A 20,390-nucleotide genomic window follows, 5' to 3' on the forward strand; every position below is an offset into this window, starting at 1 on the left:
TGGGTCAGTCTATTGTTTGCTTCTGGAAGGCATTGCATGCCTATTTAAGACTAATTACTAGCTGGAGAAGTTAGAGAAAAAAAACAAATTAGCTTCTAAGAACTTCAGGCATGGACTAGGTAACTTTTAAAACAGTTACCTTTCCTTCATATTTATTAATAGTCCAACTTGACCATTGAATTTGATTTTTAATAAATCTTTTTTTTTTAAAGTTGGTTTGTATTTCTATCTGTCCCATTCCGAAGATATGGATTTAGCATTTAATCTGTACTCTGGTTTTCTACACTACATAGGACACCAGTGCCTGCAGCAGTGAAAATAGCTGTTGGGTGCCAGTCACTGTTAGAACATGTTAAAATTAACTTCCTACATATCCTAGTGTAGTACCACACCGGCCGCCTCCCCGGACACCAACATGGTGGCCGGTGATAGCCAAAGGAAACAGGAGGTTAGAGTACCAGTATCTGCGGTACGCAAAACGGAAGAGGAGGACAACGCTATGGCACCCGAGAATAGAAGAGAATCCTGGGTGAAGTGCGAAGGGAACTGGATGCCGGAGGAGACGAGAATGTGCTGAGTGAGCGTGAGCAGGAGATGGAGGGAATAGAGAGTGGGAGCACCCTAGACGAAGGTACCGGAGCTGCTACTTTGTCTCCGTGTGCTGCCGGACCTGAGAAAAGCTCTCCTGTTACTGCTGAGGTCCCTAAACAGGAACCTACCGGTACAGCCCCTGCCACGTCCCAGAAGGGTCGCGGCTATAGGCAAGTCTTCCTCTTTAAGTTTTTGACAGAGCACAGGTGGTGGATGAGGAGTACACTGCAACAATGAAGCTCTAACAACACAAGAGACACGGGTGAGGTGACGGTGGCACTGTTTTGTTAAATATTAGACTGCAGCCCATTCACGACCTGTATTTTGTTACTTTTTTTTGTTGGTGGTGTTTTCTTCTTCTTTTGTCATTTCCTGAGGCCCTTCCACAAACACTCCAGGCAACTGGAGACTCATGGAATACGAAGGAAAACACCGGCAAAGCTGGGAACAAACCAAAGGAGTGCTATTTCAGGAGGACTTAGTCAAGACGGTTAAATCGCCTAACCCAAGACTATCCTGTCCCCCTAAGCTGGAAGCAAGCTATATGGTTTAGTTGCATTTTTGGGGGGATATTGTACTCTCTATTACAATAATAGAGACGTATGCATCTCCCTCTGGCTGCAATCCGGACACTCCTTGTCCCATAGACCCCCTTGCAAGTCAACTCCACAAAAAGGAAGGGAAGGGGACCCAGACTATACCTACTTTTAGATACCATGCACCCTTCCTGATGGGCACAAAGCCTACATATGGGTAACGTCCTCATATTTTGCCTGTCAAAAGGGTTTATTGTGAGAGGCCAAATTTCTGTTTTTACACTGCTACAGTCAGGCTTCAAAGGTAGAACTAAAACCATGATTGTGCTGCCACTGTAGTGGATGACACAATAGGTCCTCTAGTGACATCTAAACTTATGGGCTCTAGGTACACCTTACACCATATACTAGGGACTTATAGGTAAAGGGTTATGTCAATTTGATCATGTTTAAAATGAAGAGCACAGGCACTTTACTACAGGGTAGTAAGGATAAAGTGCACAAGAGTTCTACAGCAATCAAAAATATAGGGTTCAGCAAAAGGAAAAATGTGGATTTCCTACAAAATTTGAAAAATGCATCGGTTAACGTACTGACAGTATACTGTAATATCCTTCCAACCAAAAAAACTAATGGCTATACATTATGTCTCCTGTCTGCATGAACTGCAGGAATGGCTTGGAGTCTGTGATTCACGTGGCACTTTGCCGAGCTTGTCGCAACAATATGAAAAAGACAATCCTGACTATAATCAAGAAATTAGGGGCCAGATGTATGAAACTATTTAGCATTTAGCATTTTCAAATGGTGCGAGTCGCAAATTTCTGTCATTTGCAAATGCAAAATGGACTTTCCATATGTATGAAAAGCTTTGCATTTGCAATTTAGGTATTCACATTTTTTCCCATTACCAAAATTGCGAATCCAAATAGGGAATTCTAATTTGCACATCCCTAATGCACATGTAAAATGCCTTCCTAAATGCAAACTGCGGATTTAGGAAAAGCTAATTACCACCAACTTAAAATTGATGATAAACCATGTGCAAACTTTGGTAAATGCCCAAAACTGCATTTTCAAAAGTGCCATGTAGTTCACATATGCCCCTAGAGCATGTGTGTGCTTTACATGTGCACGCAATTTTTTTTGTTGGGGCACCTCAGGGGGGCTTTAGGTCCCCAGGCACCCTTGGCTTTGCCTAAGCTAATTTTGCGATGATCAATTAGGTAATCACGAATTAGCTAATACAAAACCATTCTCATCTATGGGCCTTTTGGCCGATAGGAAAGAATGAAGTAATATTACCTAATAGTGATTTGCTATTTACCGAATCACTATTAGGTAATACTAAGGAATCGCAAAATCTTTGGTGATTCCTACATACATAGCATTTTACGATTCCCAAATAGCAAATCAGTAAAAATCGCTATTTGAGAATCGTAAAATGCTTTTTTGATACATCTGGCCCTTGGTCTGAGATTAACCAAGGCAAAGAGAGTACACCTCCATGGACAGGGTGATGAAAAAATATTCACAAGAATGGCACAGAATCAGGCAATGACTAGTCGCTTTGTGAGAAAAAAGTTGAAGTAACAAGTAGCAGCTAATAAAAAAGTCAACAGCCCCAGGCCTAGGTACTCTATGGCGTATTCGAGGTAAAGGCCTGGATAATCAAATCAGCAGGATACTGAATCACATGACTACAAACAGGATTAAGCATTATGGATTATGCTGTTTTTGCTGAAATATATTGTCCTTGTTTTCCACTTCCTTTCTTCCCTTTCCTCAGTTTCTCTTTTCCGGACTACTCTCTTTTTATTACTTCCTATTTTTCTTTTCTATTTTCACTCAAGTTGCACTTAATGCATTCCACTGATTTAATGTGTATTTCTCTATTTGTTCCTGAAGGGCTCAAAGTGTAAATAAATGTGTGTATTTGTAGTGAACGTACACAACCTATAAGAGAAAATATGGTACAGATATCATGGCAGAGAACATTAGACACATCTTCTACTGAGCATGCAGGAAAAAAGTAAGATCAGGTGGGCTAAGGCAACTACAGTCTTTTTTAATAGGAGCAGATACAACCAAAAAGAAGCATTGTGGTTGCCCCAGATCCTCAATTAAATGTAGAAGATCATTGATTTTGAAATGGTCTTTCATACTGTGGTGTTTAAAGAAAATTAGTCAATTTGTCTTGGAGATGAATGTAAGATCCATACTCCAAATATTGACCTTGCTGAAATTGGATTTCTTGAAGCATGTGAAGCATATTAACAGTATAAAGCTCCTTAAAAATAAAAATTCTTTAAGGAGGTACATTTATTAGAATAATGTATATTTGTGATTGTTCTTTGACAAGGTCCCTCTACTGCATGACAGTTATAGTGTAATTGAAACATATGCTTCATTCTTAGAAGAAATGTCTAATTGCAGTTTACAGTCTGTGAAAGGAAATGCAAGATTATAAAAGTAGGGACTGGAAAAAATCTTATTTGTTTCCAACTGTCTTCAACATGTCATTCAAAACAAACACCTGCAATAGAGTGTGCTTGACATGTACAATCTCTTTTTGTGGAAATTCCTGTTTCATCTTTGGGAATCTCTGTAAGCAAGAGAGGAGGACTAGCTTCTTGTGCAGAAATAAACAGACAGAAATTCAGATTCAGGGCCTCTTTTACAAAAGATTTATGCAGCGTGGCGCTGCAAGCCATTTTGCTGCCCCGAGCAGCGTCATTTTAAAAGCACAGGGATATGTCATATTAACAACAATTCGATGCATCTGTGTGCTTTCCCATGCGCTGGCACACACTTGACTGTAATACGTCAGCGCAGGCACCCATGCGACATGTTGCAAGGATGCCTGTGTTACGGGGATGATTGTTTTTGTGCAGGAAGGGACACCTTTAGGCACAAAAACAATAATTGATGGCATTTTCCTCTTTCTATGTGTGCTGCACAATGCTGCACGCATAAAAACATGCAAATAACGAGGAGAAATAAAAGTATTACTCCTCGTTGCGTCACTCCTATGCCTCCCCTGGGGAGGCGTAGGATTCTGATGCATTCCCAGCTTTACAAAACTTTGTCAATCTGGGAATGTGCCAGGTTCAATGGATGTTGTGTGGGAACACCCACAGAGAAACCAGGGGAACACCCCTTTCACGGAGAGTAATGTGGAAAAAGGGCCCATATTTACAAGTTAATAAAAAGTCACACAGGGTGTCTTTACATGGCCTTGTAAATATGGGCAGGCACACTGTGCCACCAGTGCATCAGTACATGTGACGCACTGTTGGCGCAATGGCCTTGTAAATGAAGTCCTCAGTGCGACATTTGACGCTGAGATGGGCACATAATCCATTACTATGTGTTGCAGTGTTTTCACAGAGTATCTGAAAGTTGGAAGGAAGGGTTTGTAAACGATAAGGAGTTAGATTGTGTAACAAGATATAAAAATTCTATCTCTGATTAATCCATTTGATGATGCTCCAAACACTGACACAATTTGGAATTTCAATTATTGTCTTTTCTTCTGTGCTTTTGAGTTCCGATTTAGGGTTGTTAGAGTTCTTTAATTAATGCTTTTTACTGAGTCAAAAAAATATTCACCAACTTGTGTTTAGTATAGTATGATGTAGTTGTCTGTAAAACACTCCTTTGCCAATGTGACTAAGTTGGCCTTTGAAAATTCCACAAATACATACATTTAAATTAGGCCTGGGCGTAGTACGCGAAGTAGCACTTCGCGAAGCTACGCAAAGTGAAGTTCGCACTACGCGAGCTACGCGTAGCACTTCGCGAACTGCGTAGTACCTTGTTCGCACTGTGCCAGATGTCGTTTTCAATGATTGCACAGTGCGGACAAGCAACCGGCACTGTGCAATCATTGAAAATGTCATCTTGCACAGTGCGAGCTGTAGTTTTCTGCTGCTCAAGTAGATTTTTACTCGAGCTTCAGCTTTCTCAACGCGAACTGGTAGTTTCTCATCGTGAGCGGTCACGAACATACGCGACCACTCGCAATGAGAAACCTGACCTCCTCGCGTTGGGAATCTCGCCGGGAGGTTTATTTTCCATGCTCGCGATCGCCAACTTGAAGTTGCTGATCGCGAACAAGGAAAAAGTCTCAACGGGATGTCATTTTGCTTGCTCGCGGTCGCCAACTTGACGTTGAGGACGGCGAGCAAGCAAAAAATGACCGCAGCACTACGCAACACTACGCTACGCGTGTTCGCACTGTGCTACGTGCAGTTCGCGTAGTGCGAAGTAGCGCGAACTTCGTAAACTACGCGAGCGTAGCGTTGTGCTTCGCCCAGGCTTAATTTAAATCAGGGATGTTTATGCCTTTGGTATGCAACACTGATACCAACCCCCACTACACAATGTTATGATTAGGAATAGCATATGACACTTACCGATTTCTGTTGCTGGAGATCCAATCGGAAATCATTGTTGCTGCCTGTTGGTGACATTGTTTGTTACCAAAGCTGCATGCCAGCATGATCACTTCCCGGCGAAGTTCTCTGTACAATCACAACACAGAACAAATTGTTAATCATACCTATTGGTGTAAAGAAATATAAAGCTCTATGGTCAAATTGTTAATCATACCTATTGGTTTAAAGAAATCTAAAGTTCTATGGTCAATACCATGTTACAGGTATTATTGTATGCAGCATTGAAATGTTATAACACAAAAGTGTAATGTTCATATATAGTTGCACAAATATTTGCACAGATGTGGGCATACCTCGGAAACCAAGGTAAACATCATTGAAGGAAAATAACAAGATGGAGAGACAGACGTTTATCATATTAGGGACTGAAAGGAGAACTACTTCGAGACTGACCGCGGTAAACAATCTACTCATTGATGTCATAGTTCATGACAAAATGGAGAAACAGAATGTATGTCTTGTTCCAGAACTGATGTATGCATTAAATGAAGGACTGGAGTTTCACACAGAACAGAAAAAGCAGCTTTCAGAAAGATTAACCATAAAATCAAAAAATTTTCACTTTTCCATCCCTAAAGATGTAAATAAAGCATACACCTTAACACAGACTCTTATGCATGGCTTCTGAAAATGTAGAACATGTAGGTTAAAAACCCAAGAACTACAATACAAAATAAGAGGTGAAAGAAGAAGAGATTTAAATTGAGAAAGTTGGCCGAATCTAATACGTGTTTATCTTAGTGATTGCTCTGTTATTTAGGGTTGTACACAATTTGTGGACTGAGGTAGTGTAATTCCACGAAATGGGCCCACACTCCAAAACTTACCCCACAAAAATTCAACTTGAAAAAGTAATTGCAAGTTGACTTCTGGTTTTGCACACGCAAGACTTACAACATAGGGGTTATCAGTGAAGAAGGACTGCACGGAGGAGGCAGGAGAGCGGTCATGGCGAGGAGGAGGCAGCCAAGGGGCAGGTAAGTGACTTTTGAATTACTTTTAATTACTGTGGGACGGCGCGGAGCGAAGTTCCACAGAGCTGGTTTCCAACTCCGTGGAACTTTGCATAGAGGCACTACGCCTGCTCCGTCCAGGGTAAATTCTGATCCACAGTAGAAATTTCAAACATATATTTAAAAAAATGTCCAGGACAAAATTTATTTTTAGGACCTTCATCATATGTTTTTGATGTTTCAGTACTTTTTACTCTTTGATGCTGAGGGTGAAAATGTTCTTCGATGCAAGCTTTCAAACGCTTAACTGTGCCAATTCCAAACAGAGAAAAGTTTGGTGCCCATTTCATTTGTGAAATTAGGAGGCTTGAACTTTTCAGCTCTTTGTCTGCATTATTTTCAGCTCAGCCTATAAAGCTTTAAGAATGTGCCACCCCTCCTACTCTAACAGTAAGCTTAAAATCTCAAGGGACAGGAGGGACAGAGCTCTTACACACAATATATTTTTTGTGATAGAAGACTAAGGTTAATGCTTTGACTCCTATAGTTGGAAAACTCTTCCAGGTGATATTAAAAAATCTCCCATTTTTATACCCAGGAGAGGATTTAACATGATGTTGTTTAGTAAATGAATGCAAAGTTGTTTTGGATTATGTGATGTCTTTTCACTGTGTTTTCATGCAAATTTGATAATGATTTTCTTCTGTATCTGTGGTCAGAAATATTGTAATACAATGGTTTAGCATATGGTATGACTTCTACTGTAAAGGTCTAATTGTGTCTGCACTGTTGCTCCTTAAACTAGGTTCACACTAATGAAATTCTTAAAACATAGTGAACAAGACTATAGTGACACAATACTGCTAATACAAGTGTAATCCTTTTGATCTGCAGAGGGTAGCTGTGTTTGAAACCAGTCCCAGTGTGTTCAGCATGGGGTATATTTACACTAAGGGAAATCAGTAATCACCACTATAAGTAGGACCATCATGGAAACCTGATTTGAAAATATTTAGTAGTTGATTGTGGATCCCACAAGAAGGTTCTTTACCAACTACCCTCTAAAGCTGTGTCTAAACATTGGCTAGGGAGAAGACATGTAATTGCTGAGCACTCATGTTATCAAATGGTAAAGATACGAACCATAAGGGAAACATAAACAAGAATCAGTAACTTCATATGACAAATATTTCAGAGTGGCCTATGTCACTACGACATATAATAGATAAAACGTACTTTAGTTTGATCAGTGGCTTTCAATATTTAGATATCAGGGACTACAGTACTAAAGTATAAATACATTAAATCTTAGTAGAGGACTGGTAGAGTCTTATTATGAAATGGAAGTTCAAATATTTCATGGTTTGGTCCAGATCACCCTGCGCAAACAGTGAAAATGGAGGCGTATCAAGTCTTTTTGGGGCCATAATTCCAAGCTTATAACTCGTTGTCATTTTCGCTCCCTGCACCACTGAGACTTTAAGGCTGTTGGGAGAAATGGGACGATTATAAGTGATAAAATGGGATTTCTGGTTGTCATAGTAGGCCTAATGTACAAATAGGAACCACCACCCTAGCCAGGGTAAGCAAGATACATACTAAAAGATAATCTGTGCTCAGCCGCTGGTAGCTTGGTACAGAGCAGTCAGGCTTATCCAAAGAAGCAATGTGTAAAGTATTTGTGCAACACACACACACTCGCAGTAACAAAATGAACACATAACACAAATATTTCACACTAGGTTAGACACATAGGTTATATTTGTATGAATCAAACAAGACCAAAACAACAAAAATCCAATAGGTTGAGCTGGAATTATGAATTTTTAAAGAATAAATCAAAATGTAGTGCTTAGAAGCAAAGAGCGCTTAGAGTTACTTGAGGGTGCCCTGGACCAGGGTAAATCCAAATGGCAGGCCGACCACAACTCAGGGTAGGTTGGCTACAAGACTCATGCAGGTCCAGCTGAAAAAGTATCTTGGATTAAGGAAGCGTCAATGTCGAAGGCTCAATGTATCGGTTCCGATCCGCACAGGTGATGAAGACTTTGTTGAAGAACCCCTTTATGATTCAGGCGTTGCATTGTCATGGAGTTGCACTGTCTGTTATTATCAAGACACACAGTCCGTCAAAGCGATGTCATTTATCGGCTCCTGCATCGAAGGGCAATGCATCGGTTCTGATTGGCACACAGTTGTCACTATGCCGATTTTGAAAGTGCTGTCCAGCAGAAGCTCACTTTCAAGGGCCTAGGACTGGATTGGCACCACTTGGCAGGGCAGGACTCACAGATGATGTCCAGGCGTTTTTGAAGGTAGTTTTTGATGGCCCTGAGACTTCAGAGCAGGGAGCATGACAGCAAGCCCTTGGCGTCAATCTGGGTTCAAGTGAGATGGGTCCATTCCTTGTCCTCAGCAGGGCAGAGATCAGTAGGCAGCACAGTAAAGCAGAAAATAAGTCTTCCAGAGCAACAGTCAAGCAGAGTAGCAATCCTTGTAGCACAGTAGTCTTTACTCCTTGCAGAGCTCTCCACAGGTCAAATAGTGCACTAAGTAGGTAGGGTCAGCACCCCAGTACTTATACCCAGTTGTGCGTTTGAAGTAGGGGGTGACTTCAAAAAATGGTCTTTGAAGTGCACACAGGCCCTTTCTTCCCAGCCCTGGCTCTAGGCTTTCAGTAGGTGGTAATAAGCCCTTTGTGTGGGAAACAGGACACTGCCTATTCAGGTGTAAGTGCCAGCTCCCCCCTCTCCCTGCCCAGGAAGAGCAATCAGAATGCAGATGAGTTCTCTGTCACACCTATCCTTCCAATGTTTGTGGCTGTCTAGAGTCAATGTACAAGGTGTAACTGTCATTCATCCCAGACGTTTATTGATGACAGGCTGCAGGCACACAAAGTAGTGAGTAGAGAAATGACCACTTTCAAAAAGTGGCATTTCTAAAATAGCAATTTTGAATCCAACTTTACCAGTAAAGAGGATTAATCAATACCATTCCGAATATATAAAACATGATGCAGCTACTCCTTTCTAATCAGGAATTACACTTACAAGTGTATTAAAGAATTCCCAATATCAACTTATTAGGGGTGCAGGGTTGTATGTCGGAACCACGCTGGCATTTGCCATTCCTGCCTAATAACGCAGTCTGACATCAATGCGTCTTTACAAATAATTCCTTTACCACGCAAGCCGTTACATCAACTTGCCTTAGGGGAAAGTGCTGGACTTTGGAATAGTCTAATTTACAATTCCAACTCCAATCTGTGCAACAATAGGGAAAGTGTTGGACTTAAAATCCAACATCAGTCCAACAATGTTTTCGTCATTGGCAAGTCATTGCAACAACTTCTGTGGTAAAGGAATGCATTGTAAAATGCATTTGTGGTTTGGACCACTTCGTTAAGACACATCATGGTTCAGCCACGATGTAAAGGCTGTTCCCCGAGGCGTAGGCCTCACAGTAGTGAAAAATCAATTGGGGTGTTTCTCACTACCAGGTCATGTAAAACTTAACACTGCATGTCCTACCTTTTACTTACACAGCACCTTGCCATATGGGCTACCTAGGGCCTACTTTAGGGGTGACATCTGTATAATAGAGGGGGAGTTTAAGGCTTGACAAAAGGTTTTAAATGGCAAGTTGAAGTGGCAGTAAACTGCATGCACAGGCTCTGCAATGGCAGGCCTGAGACAGGTTTAAAGGGCTACTTGTGTGGGCAGCACAATCAATGCTGCAGGCCCATTAGTAGCATTTACTTTACAGGCCCTGGGTATATAGTGCAATGCCCCTTACACTAGAGGTGACTGCAGGCTCCCAGGCGAGGTATCTATCTGCTGGTTTGCTTGTTAATGGGTGTGTGCTGGATTACATTGATGAAAAGATGATTGTACGCCCCAGGCTGCAGGCTATCAGGTGTTAAGAGACACCAGCAAGGCCTTTAGGGTGTTTTTCTTCCTACAGACAGCAATTTCCATTAGCATTGGGTTCACTTAGACTCTTGTATAGGTTCAGTTAATCTTCAGTTCCAGTCTCTTCTCCTCTCCAGTTACTGCAGTAACCTTTTCTTCAAACTTTGTTCTTTCCACTCGTCGCCATTGTGGTAAATGAAGAAGCAGGGTAGCCAGTATTACAGGTGATAACAGGATGTTTTATTCTTTAGGATGAGAGTCTCAGGTTACAGGTAGAAGATGGTAAGAAGGAAGCAGGAAGGCCCCACTAGGAGCAGCAACCTTTCTGCTCAGCCCACACACTCCAACTGACATTCACTCCACCAGGCACACATCAGTATTCTATTACCTTACACTTACACTGGGTGAGCAGCAGGGGTCATAAAACTAATGACTGCAAAGAAATAGAGTATTCCACTTTATGAGTGACTTACAAGCAGATGAAATTATCCAAACAGGTTTATACACCAATGTTACAATGTTTAGGGGAGAAGCACATTCACTTCAGCACTGGTCAGCCGTGGTAAAGTGATCAGAGTCCTAACTCCAACAAAGGAAATGTCAGAAAAAGAGGAGGAGGAAAGCAAAACGTTTGGGGTGACCCTTCACAGAGGACCATTTTCCAACAATGTGTATACTTAATGATGGTGAATTGTTTTTTTTGGGTGCTTTGGGCTTCTCTTTGGACAAGAGGCTTAAGAGACCATGACCCATTCTATGAAAACTACAGACTATACAAATAATTTCCATATTGGTCCATTAAGTGTAAACATGTTTTGTACCGTCCTGATAATCCTATTTAGGAGGAAAGGGATCAAGACAGAAGGTCAAAGAAAAAAATGCAATCCAGTGGGCATACTCCTTGGCTATGTGAGGAACATCCAAGGACATACAGAGTCACCCAAACTCAAGGTTGTTAGGGTGGCAAATATCTGTAGGGTGGGGGGGGTTCATGCTTTTGGATGCAGTACATAATCAGATACTTCTTTCCCTTCTCTTAAAAGTAAACAATATGGTTCTCTCTGCTTAAGAGCAATGGACTTATCCAAGCCACGTATATGGGGCAAGGTTTTCCAATCCAGTGGCATGGATCTGACTGGCTCATTAGAAGTGAAAACAGGTGGAATCTTTAGGTTGAGGACATGGGGCCTTGCCCACTGCCATATTGGAGAAGATGCCAAGACAGTGAGCAATGAGCTTCATTTAAAAGAAGGTAGGACAATGATCTGTCTCCAGCAAACAGAAAACAGCAAAGGGGAAATGGATATGCCACCAACAATCAGGTCCTGATGCATCAAGAGAGGGTGATAGGAGAGGTCTCCTCATTCCTATATTACACCCCTTCGCCAGGGCTTGAATGAATAAATGCGGAAGACCTGGCGGTCAATCTGTTGAGTCTACATTCTTTCTTGTAAACAAGTGGGACTGGGGAGAAAAGGGGAGGAGCAGGATCACAAACACAAAGGAAGAAGACCCATGCTGGAGATCTAAGACCCAAATCTAATGAGCCTATTTTCTTCCTTAATGACTCCAGTATGCGATCTCTTGCTCAGATCCTGTGACAGCCAGAAGTAAACGGAGAATGCCCTTAATACAAAACTGCAAGAACCATATACCCAGGAGGAAACCTTAAGAAATTAACCCATATGAGGAAACAACTTTATGCGAGAACATTCCTTTATGTGGGGATAAAGAAATTAAGGACTTTCTGAATATTCCAGTGTTTCTTTCTTATAAACCCTGCAACTTAATCAATAAAGTGTTAATCTGCAGCATCCAAACCCATGCAAACCTCCTTTGCATATGGACAATCAGACATATTAAATGATAGAAATGGTGTCTCAAATTGAATTCTCATCTATTCCACCTACGTAGGCAGGCAAGTATATATTCCCTGTTACTTGATGCTTTTGGGGTTAGCCACATTTGTCCTGTCTATCCCTGATGTCTAAAATATTGGGATAGCAAAATTGATTGGGAATTTTCCTATTTTTACCCTAGCACCCTCTAGGAAGCCTTTAAAATTAGCCATTTGGGTGAAATTTTACATTTTACCCCTAGAAAGTTAATTTAATTTGAACTAGGTGTCTGACAATTGATATTATCCATAGGCACCCATTGACCAAAAGGCCGGGGTAGCAGAAATTACATCACACACCCTTTGGCCTTAATTACATCATATGATTTAAATATGTCCAGGAAGCTATGGTAACTCTGATTACAAAAGTTCTATAATAACTGCATGATTAATATAACAACATGATACAGACACATGTTTAAGAGTAGGAAAACGCCTGTGATAGATCTGAATAGGTAATTACCTCTAGAAAGTCAGTATCCGTATTGTACCATGAATACCATTATGCCCAAACTGTCATCCAGTCTGTCTGTGCCAGTATTTTGTCACAGGTCCCTGCCATGTTAAGAAATGGCTCCAGTTTGCCAGTTATGGTATTTTCTACAAGTGCCTTTACAAGCCAAGAATTACAGTGAGAATGGCAGGGCCGACAGCAGACTCACAAACATAATACCATGTGCTTACTTACATTGACTCACTCACATTCATTATTCACTATTAGGATATTAAAAAATGGGCAGAAACAAACCGGGTGAAACCCCGATGTCCACAAAGATGAGCTGCATGTGTGTTGTTGGCACGGATTGTGCCACCTCTGAGGCCAGCAGTCGAAACGGCAGTGCCATGGTATGCAAGGGCCAAGCCAGGAGTTGATTTTGTGACCCTGGTGACCCCTAAATGACACCCATAATGATATCAACTGCAGTGATAGATCTTTTAAGACAAAGAATGTCTTTTTCACACCAAAGCATTTGGGCTCAGAACTGGAAACAATAACCCATAATGATCTTCACAGAGAGCTCTTTCTTCTGGGTAGTCGCCCAGAAAAGCCAACTTCCCGCTGAACTCAGACATAATCACAGTTTCCCCTATTGTGGTTCAAGTTGTTGGATCTTCTTTTGGAGCCAAAGTACAGTTTGACCATTACGTGCTCTCTTTCATTTCGTTGTTCCCTAGTATATCAGTAAAATGTCCTCTCGTGGGCCTTGTGGTTTTCATGGTTGAAGGAATTCTGTAAACCAGCAAAACCTGCTGTTCCCTCACTCTGTGTAGAGGCATGGGATCTGCTGGGTTACCATCAGCTGAGCATCCACAGGCACGGTTGGCATTACTCCCTGACCCAGTGGTCCATCCTCCACTGGAGCATTTGGGCAGAGCAATAGTCATACTTCCCACTTGATTCTCATATTAGTGTCGCTCATTTTCCTTAACTACTTTCTGGGAAATCTTAAATGGAACCCATGTGCAGGTATATTGATACAATTTACTTTTTTTATTCAAAAATTGGAAAATGTACACTTTTCAAGTGTGTCTTCTCTAATAAAAAAAAAAAGAGTGCACCAAGCGGGTGCTTCAAACATGCATACCCTTGTCATACTTCACTGTCGTTAAAGGAGCCAGCATGAGGCAACTTCTTTATAGCTGGCAGATTTCAACATAGAGGTGAAGGATCTCTAAATAAGGTGAGTAGTCATCTGCCACAGGAGTAAGAACCTCCCTCGGCTGACTTGGCTGTGTGGTACCAACATCCAAGGACTACATGAGGGCATTGGTTTTTTGGATCATTTGACTTCACTACCTGCTCTAAATGTTGGATTTTTAACTCCTTGCTGGACGTTTAGTGACATTAGTGCAATCTCCCCCTCCCCTTTAGAGTCCCCATTTCCCTGTAGAAACGTCACAATTTGCTTATTTGAAGTCTGGTTATCATAAATAAGAACTTTTTTTTAAAGGTTGTTTTGGCTGCAACCATTGTGTCCTTTCCCCTTTTAACATAGCTGAATGTTCATCTACAATTATTTCTCATGCTACGAGAATACAACAACGCTGTTTCCTGCCCTGCTCTCCATTCCACTGCTCTCAGAAGAAGTCACCCATAAGATATGCCTTAAACTCAGGGCAAATGATGATCCTCAGAGGCATAGGCACTGGGGCTCCAACATGTGGTCTTCAAGCTGAGAACGCCACAATCTACCAAAATCTGTCCACATTCCTCCTGCATCTGGTGTATATGTTTTTTTTCTCTGAACAACTGCACCAGGTCATGCAGGTTACAGGTCATAGATCTTCAATTCCCCAGTTACTTCCCTAAAAGGGCAATGTTAGTGTAATGGGCCACTCATGCACCAACAGCCTCTTCGCTGCGGCAGCAAAGTAGATCTTGTGTTCCTTCCTCCCTCATGGGAAGTGACACTTTCTGTTGCAATACGACTAGCCTGAGCTTCTCTCCAGATACAAGAGTAGCCTTGCTGAGACACAAGGAGAAGCTACCAGCCAGAGCCTTTGGCAATCCACACTTTAATAATGATATTTAACTAAAGATATATCTCTAGCAAAGGAAATGCTCCTTTATAAATTGAAAGAAAGTACCACTTAAAGGTGCCAAGACCATTTTGTTAGCTATGGTGAACGAGCTATGAATATTAATCAGGGCCTGAGGATTTTTCAGATTTTTGGGATTAGGCGTCTGCAGCGCTTTCTACATATTTATATATTTACCGTATTTGCCAAATACCCCACCATCTGCTGCATTATTTGCAGATTTAACTGTTGTTTTCTAGCAGAAATTGATTCAAAGTTACTAAAATATGACTCTAGTAGCAAAGCATCTGCCACATTTAATTGGTCAGTCTTCAGTTGCTAAACGCTGTAGTAAATATTTAAATTGATATTAATGGGTAACAACGTTTTCTCAAATATTGAATGTTAAAATGGAAAAACAGTGGAATAATGGTTACACTGCCAGTGCCACATAATGTGGTCCTGTATTGGCGCATAATTTCAGTGTCCCTGTTGAAGTTGTATACCACATGGTACTGCTGTTCAGATATACTCTGCTCTTTGCTGGCTACTGTCTATTCTGGATATGTGCCCGATAACGTGGTACTCTACCCAAGTGTGTTGCGCCACCCCATGTACACCCCATTTCTTGTTCAGTGAGAGGTAAAACATCTGGCGAGCCAGGACGACATACTGATCTATTCTTGTAAAACAGATGCTCGGTAAGATGGAATAAGAATTGGAATTCTGTGGAGGAGCTGGGATTTGAGGGATTCACTAACATACACAGAAATTCCTAGGTTAGTAGAATTTAACTGAGGAAAGATACCTACTTTTTGCTTAGTAGGGTTCTCTTCTAATCCCCTCTCTGTACAGGTGAAAGAGGGAACAATTGACTTGAATAAAAAGGCACGTATGCCATAAGATTGGGCGGGGATGGGAAGGGTGACTTCTACATTGAGCCATCAGTTTTCATACATTTACAGAGGACGGAGACATGTACACCAGGAATAACAAAAGAACTGTTATCTTAGGCTGAGTAAGCGAGAAAACAGCCCCACGGCCACTCTTTGAAAGAACTGAACAGGAGGAAGGGGTGGATGGGCTTTGTAGTGGCGGCATGAGCATTATTTCTACCTTTTGTAAAGGATATTTACACATTTTCACAGAAGCAAAAGTAGAATGCGATATGCCATCACAGGGCGCGGCATGTCTCGAGCTTCAAAGGCAATCCCTTGGCGTTCTGCACAAATTGCTACTTCGCCTGTCACGTCCACGGATCCACTGAGTGCTGATTGAGCAACCCAGCTTGATCTCTTATCAATATTCTAAGGACATACAGTTTGTCCCGAGACTGAAATAAACATCGAATTAAAAACATCCAGGGAGCAGTCTGAAGGATGTGCCCGTCTGGAGGGCGAGCCATGTGTGAACACTGCATTACAGGTGCCGATGCTATTGTGCTGACACCACAGCCTGTGAAATAACAGAAGAGCAGCCAATGGGCTGTGGTCGAGGCCTGCTTCAAAATGTTTTAATTGTCAACTCTATCAGATCTCTGTAAAGAATATTAATTCGTTTTCTCTGTACATACCTGTAGATTTCAAGACAAATGTGGAGGACTAGATACTGGTCTGAACGAGTTGATAGCCTGAGGATCTTAAAGCATGCCTGATTGGGGCCCTTTAAAGCAGCAGCAGAAAAATACATATTTTTATTGTTTTTCTAGGACATGCTGTTCTGTTGTGTGTTTTGTGCACTTATTGACTCTGGGCGTAGCATACCTGTGAAATGACATTGCTTGTTTAATCTCTGAACTTCTTTTCAGCAGTATTGCTTTGTTAAACGTTACAGCGAATGAGGTTCGCACTTATATATAGTATGATACCCTTCATATACTCATAAATTTAACATCACGACTACCGAAATCCAGAGTTTGTTCCACCACTGTAAAAACAAGCATTTGCAATGCAACAGGTCTCGCAATTACTCAAGTTTAAGCTATTGGCATTGTAAAAGACAATGCCCTTTATTTAAGTTTTAAAAACTAAAACAAAAATAAAAGGCATTGTTATTTGCAATGTCAATAGCTCGAACTCGCGTAAATGCGAGACCTATTGCATTGCGAATGCTTGTTTATGTAAGGTACCTTTCACTTTCTGATGCTTGAGGAATTCAAATTAGCTGTGATAGTGTTCTGATTTTTTCCAGTTCTCCGGGAGCCCACTCTTAACGAAATACAGGAGTGTTTTCATGAATATACATTGTACTCCTAGCTTTTTATTCCTCATAGAACAGTGTACCCCAGCCTTAATGACTAGTGCTCAATTTTTCATAACTGAGAAGAAACAATATGAGGAAGAAACTGGTACATGAAGCTGCTTGGTGTGGACCACTGCAGACTGAGTGTGAGGTATGGTGACCACAATTGTTGCCGGGCTCAGTTGTCTTCCATTTGCAACTTGATTGAAAATAACCTGTGAGAGTGCCACTGCATAGTCTTCTGTGATTTGGACATGCACTGGACTTATGCTTTTATTGTTTTTGGTGCCTGCAAACCAAATCACGACTCCTATCATACTATCAAAGATGCAGCATCTTCACGTTAATGATGAGGACGTCTCATCACAGGCGCGGTGTGCCCATTGGGTCTTTGAACTTAAGTGAACTGAATCAGTTTACTTAAGTTCAAAGACGCAGAGGGAGAACTGACAATCATGTCAGTCAGCATTACGTCGGACGGCCCACCCCCTTCAGGGTCTGAAGCGGGTGGGCGGTCCGGCGTCATGTTGACTGACATGATTGTCAGACGGACCAGGCAGGGGCAACAGGCAGCAGCACAAGTGCGCATGAGTGGGGAAGGTGAGCGAATGTTCGCGCCGTGCCCAGTCATGTACACTAGTGTCTGCTCTGGCTGGCGCATGCCCATTAGGAGAGCGAGGGTTGAGCAAAGGCTCAAACCTCGGTCTCCTAATGGGCAGGCGGGCGAGCAGTAACCGTGCCCTAAGCCAATCCTGGCGCAGCTGGCAGCGCCAGGATTGACTGAGAGGGGTTATAGGCGCCAACGGACCCGACGCAGTGCGGACGGCGGACCTGCCCTCAGGTAGGATTTTTTAAAATGTATTTTAAAACTCCCCCCTCCCCCCCCGGCCGCCACCCCCACGCAACCCCCCCACCCCTGCGAGCCGCAATCTGCTTTGTTCTTTGTCAATGAGAACGAGTTTCAGTTGGATGTGGTTGTGTTCCCATTATGTGCCCGGAGAGATATCACGGCTGTCTCAGCTAGAGCTCAGATGCATCATCTCCCGGGTCAGCTCCGCCCTTCAGCCCTTTGCACAATATAAGGTAAAGCTCATCTGCAGAGGTTTTAGCTTTTAAGGCTTGTGTTTCCAGAGAAGAAGACGCGCACTATCAGGCCTTGGAGAATACGATTTGATTTGAATAAAGTAAGATGGAGCTTAGATTTCCATCATGTAAAATATAGCTCTGCTGACTGGGGGCGAGGCTTTTAAGCACTCTGTTTCTGCAGGGATAGCTCTGTTATTTAAAATCTTACCCTTAAGATTTATGCGCTGCTGTCCCAGGCTCAGGCCTCCAAGAATCGTGTAGACCGGTATCTAAAGCTTTTATCATTTGTAACCAGGTGTGTTGACTGGTGAGTCGTATTATGCATGTGTACGTTTTACTTTTTTAATAAACTTGCAAAAATAAATACTAGCTACAGTTTGTTTTTCGCCTTGAACAAAAAATAGATGCAAAATACAGATAAAGTAGTAAAAAATTAATGTGAATGTTAAAAAAAATAAACACCATAAAAACTAGCGCATTAAAATCCTTTAGGAAATTTGCTAAAACTCACCACTTACACAAAAATGTACGCACTAACCAGGCCCTTGCAATTTGCATGCAGACTTTATTTTTAAACTATAATTGTTTTTATTTTTCACCTGATCAGGACAAAATCAGTGTGAGGAGACGGTAGTACAGCATCGCTCCGAGGTTCACCCAGGGAGGAGGAGAGGAGGATTTCCTCACTCGGACGTCATTGTGAGGTTGCAGTAAACACTAGTTTGTAAGGACACAAGCTCTAGTTTATTTCCAGCTCCGCTCAAAGCACTTGAGATTCATATCAACCCACTTTTAGACCAAACATTTCACAGTGTTGACCAAGGACCTGCCCTGCTTTTGTTGATAAACTATTTCTAGAACAGGATTATAGCGCTTCCTGTCCCCTAGAACAGGGTTATAGACGCGCTTTCCAGCCCCTAGAACAGGATTACAGCGCTTCCCGCCCCCCAGTCTGTACCAGCGCCTCGGATGAGTAAATGCTTCAAGTACAAAGGTGAAGTCACCGATCTTAAAGTAATCGGGTCAAGACCATCTGGCATGGCAAGGAGTCGGGGAGGTTTTGTTTTCCTGTTGACATGAAAAGGAAAGGTTGCCAGGGAAGAAAGTATTGAAGAAAGCGCCGGAGTCACATAACAGGTTAATATTGAAAATAGTCACTTTTGAGTGTTAGTTATTCATAAAAATCAATTTGAAGACGTCCACAGTAGTGTCATGAAAGTATGTGAGTTAGAAGGTATAGCGTGAGGCGCGGCACCACGCTGTTCAGGGCAGGGCCGCACTTAACAAACCGTTAACACATTAAAAATGCCTCCATGCATAACCCTTGCCACGGTTGCTTAGCCTTACGTAGAGGCAGAGACTGCACAGCTTTCTGTTTGTTTCTGTACTTCAAAATTCAATGAAAAGAATTTTATAAAAAATGGGCCCTGCGCTTAATCAGTTGTTTCTCATTGGCGCTGTTTGCTTGGTTGAGGTAGTAATAACCGAGTGCGTCTCGGATGCAACTTCCATGTATGTTTATACTGTTACGGGTATTTGTGTTATATGTAATACACTTGGTGACTGCGCTTACAATTGTAGCAAGAAATAAAATGTGTTATTCCTTCTCATATCCCTAGTTTTGGCTTTAGGGATGTGCAGATGTGCGCAAAGTATGTTAGAAAAAGAAATTTTAGGGTAGCATTCGGTAGTATCTTGGTTATTATGTTTTACATGTCATCCACTGCTCCACCAGTGGAACACTCTTGAGATGATGTAACATAGAATGTTTGGGTATGAAGTACACAGTTGGAGAAGGGCTGAGTGCCTTGCTGGCTGCTCCTGGTGGGGCTGAATACTACTGAATTACTCATCTTGTAACCAACCTGAATAAATCCTCCTGAAACATCACAATCAGCCTGGAGTGATCACTACACATTCAAAATTACATCGAGAATGTGCTTGCTCACATTATTATATATTCCGTTTCTGGCCTGTCTGTGCGTGACACGCGCCAGCTGCAACACCTGAAGCCATGGCATGTTGTATGACAGTCATCCAGACATGATGGTCCACACATTGATTTGTTTGCCTATAAAATGGAATAAAAGGGGCTCGCTGTCAACAGGTCTTTTAGTGCGGTCTTCCATCTGCATAGGAATAATTATTTGTAAAGCCATGTTGTCAGCATTGTGTTGTAACACAGTCTTTGTGTA

General features: G+C 41.9%; 1 protein-coding gene across 1 annotated transcript in view; it reads right to left on the reverse strand.

The window, feature by feature from the left end:
- The window catches only part of TRHDE (thyrotropin releasing hormone degrading enzyme), a 1,875,424-nt gene that overhangs the window by 303,205 nt on the left and 1,551,829 nt on the right, over window positions 1-20,390 (reverse strand). The window contains exon 15 of the mRNA XM_085653848.1: window positions 5,546-5,653. Within this exon, the coding sequence (XP_085509974.1) occupies window positions 5,546-5,653 (108 nt within the window). The remainder of the gene's footprint in view (window positions 1-5,545; window positions 5,654-20,390) is intronic.

This window comes from Triturus cristatus, chromosome 4_1 (genome assembly GCF_964204655.1).
Source record: "Triturus cristatus chromosome 4_1, aTriCri1.1, whole genome shotgun sequence".
In the NCBI taxonomy this organism is placed as follows: Eukaryota; Metazoa; Chordata; class Amphibia; order Caudata; family Salamandridae; genus Triturus; species Triturus cristatus.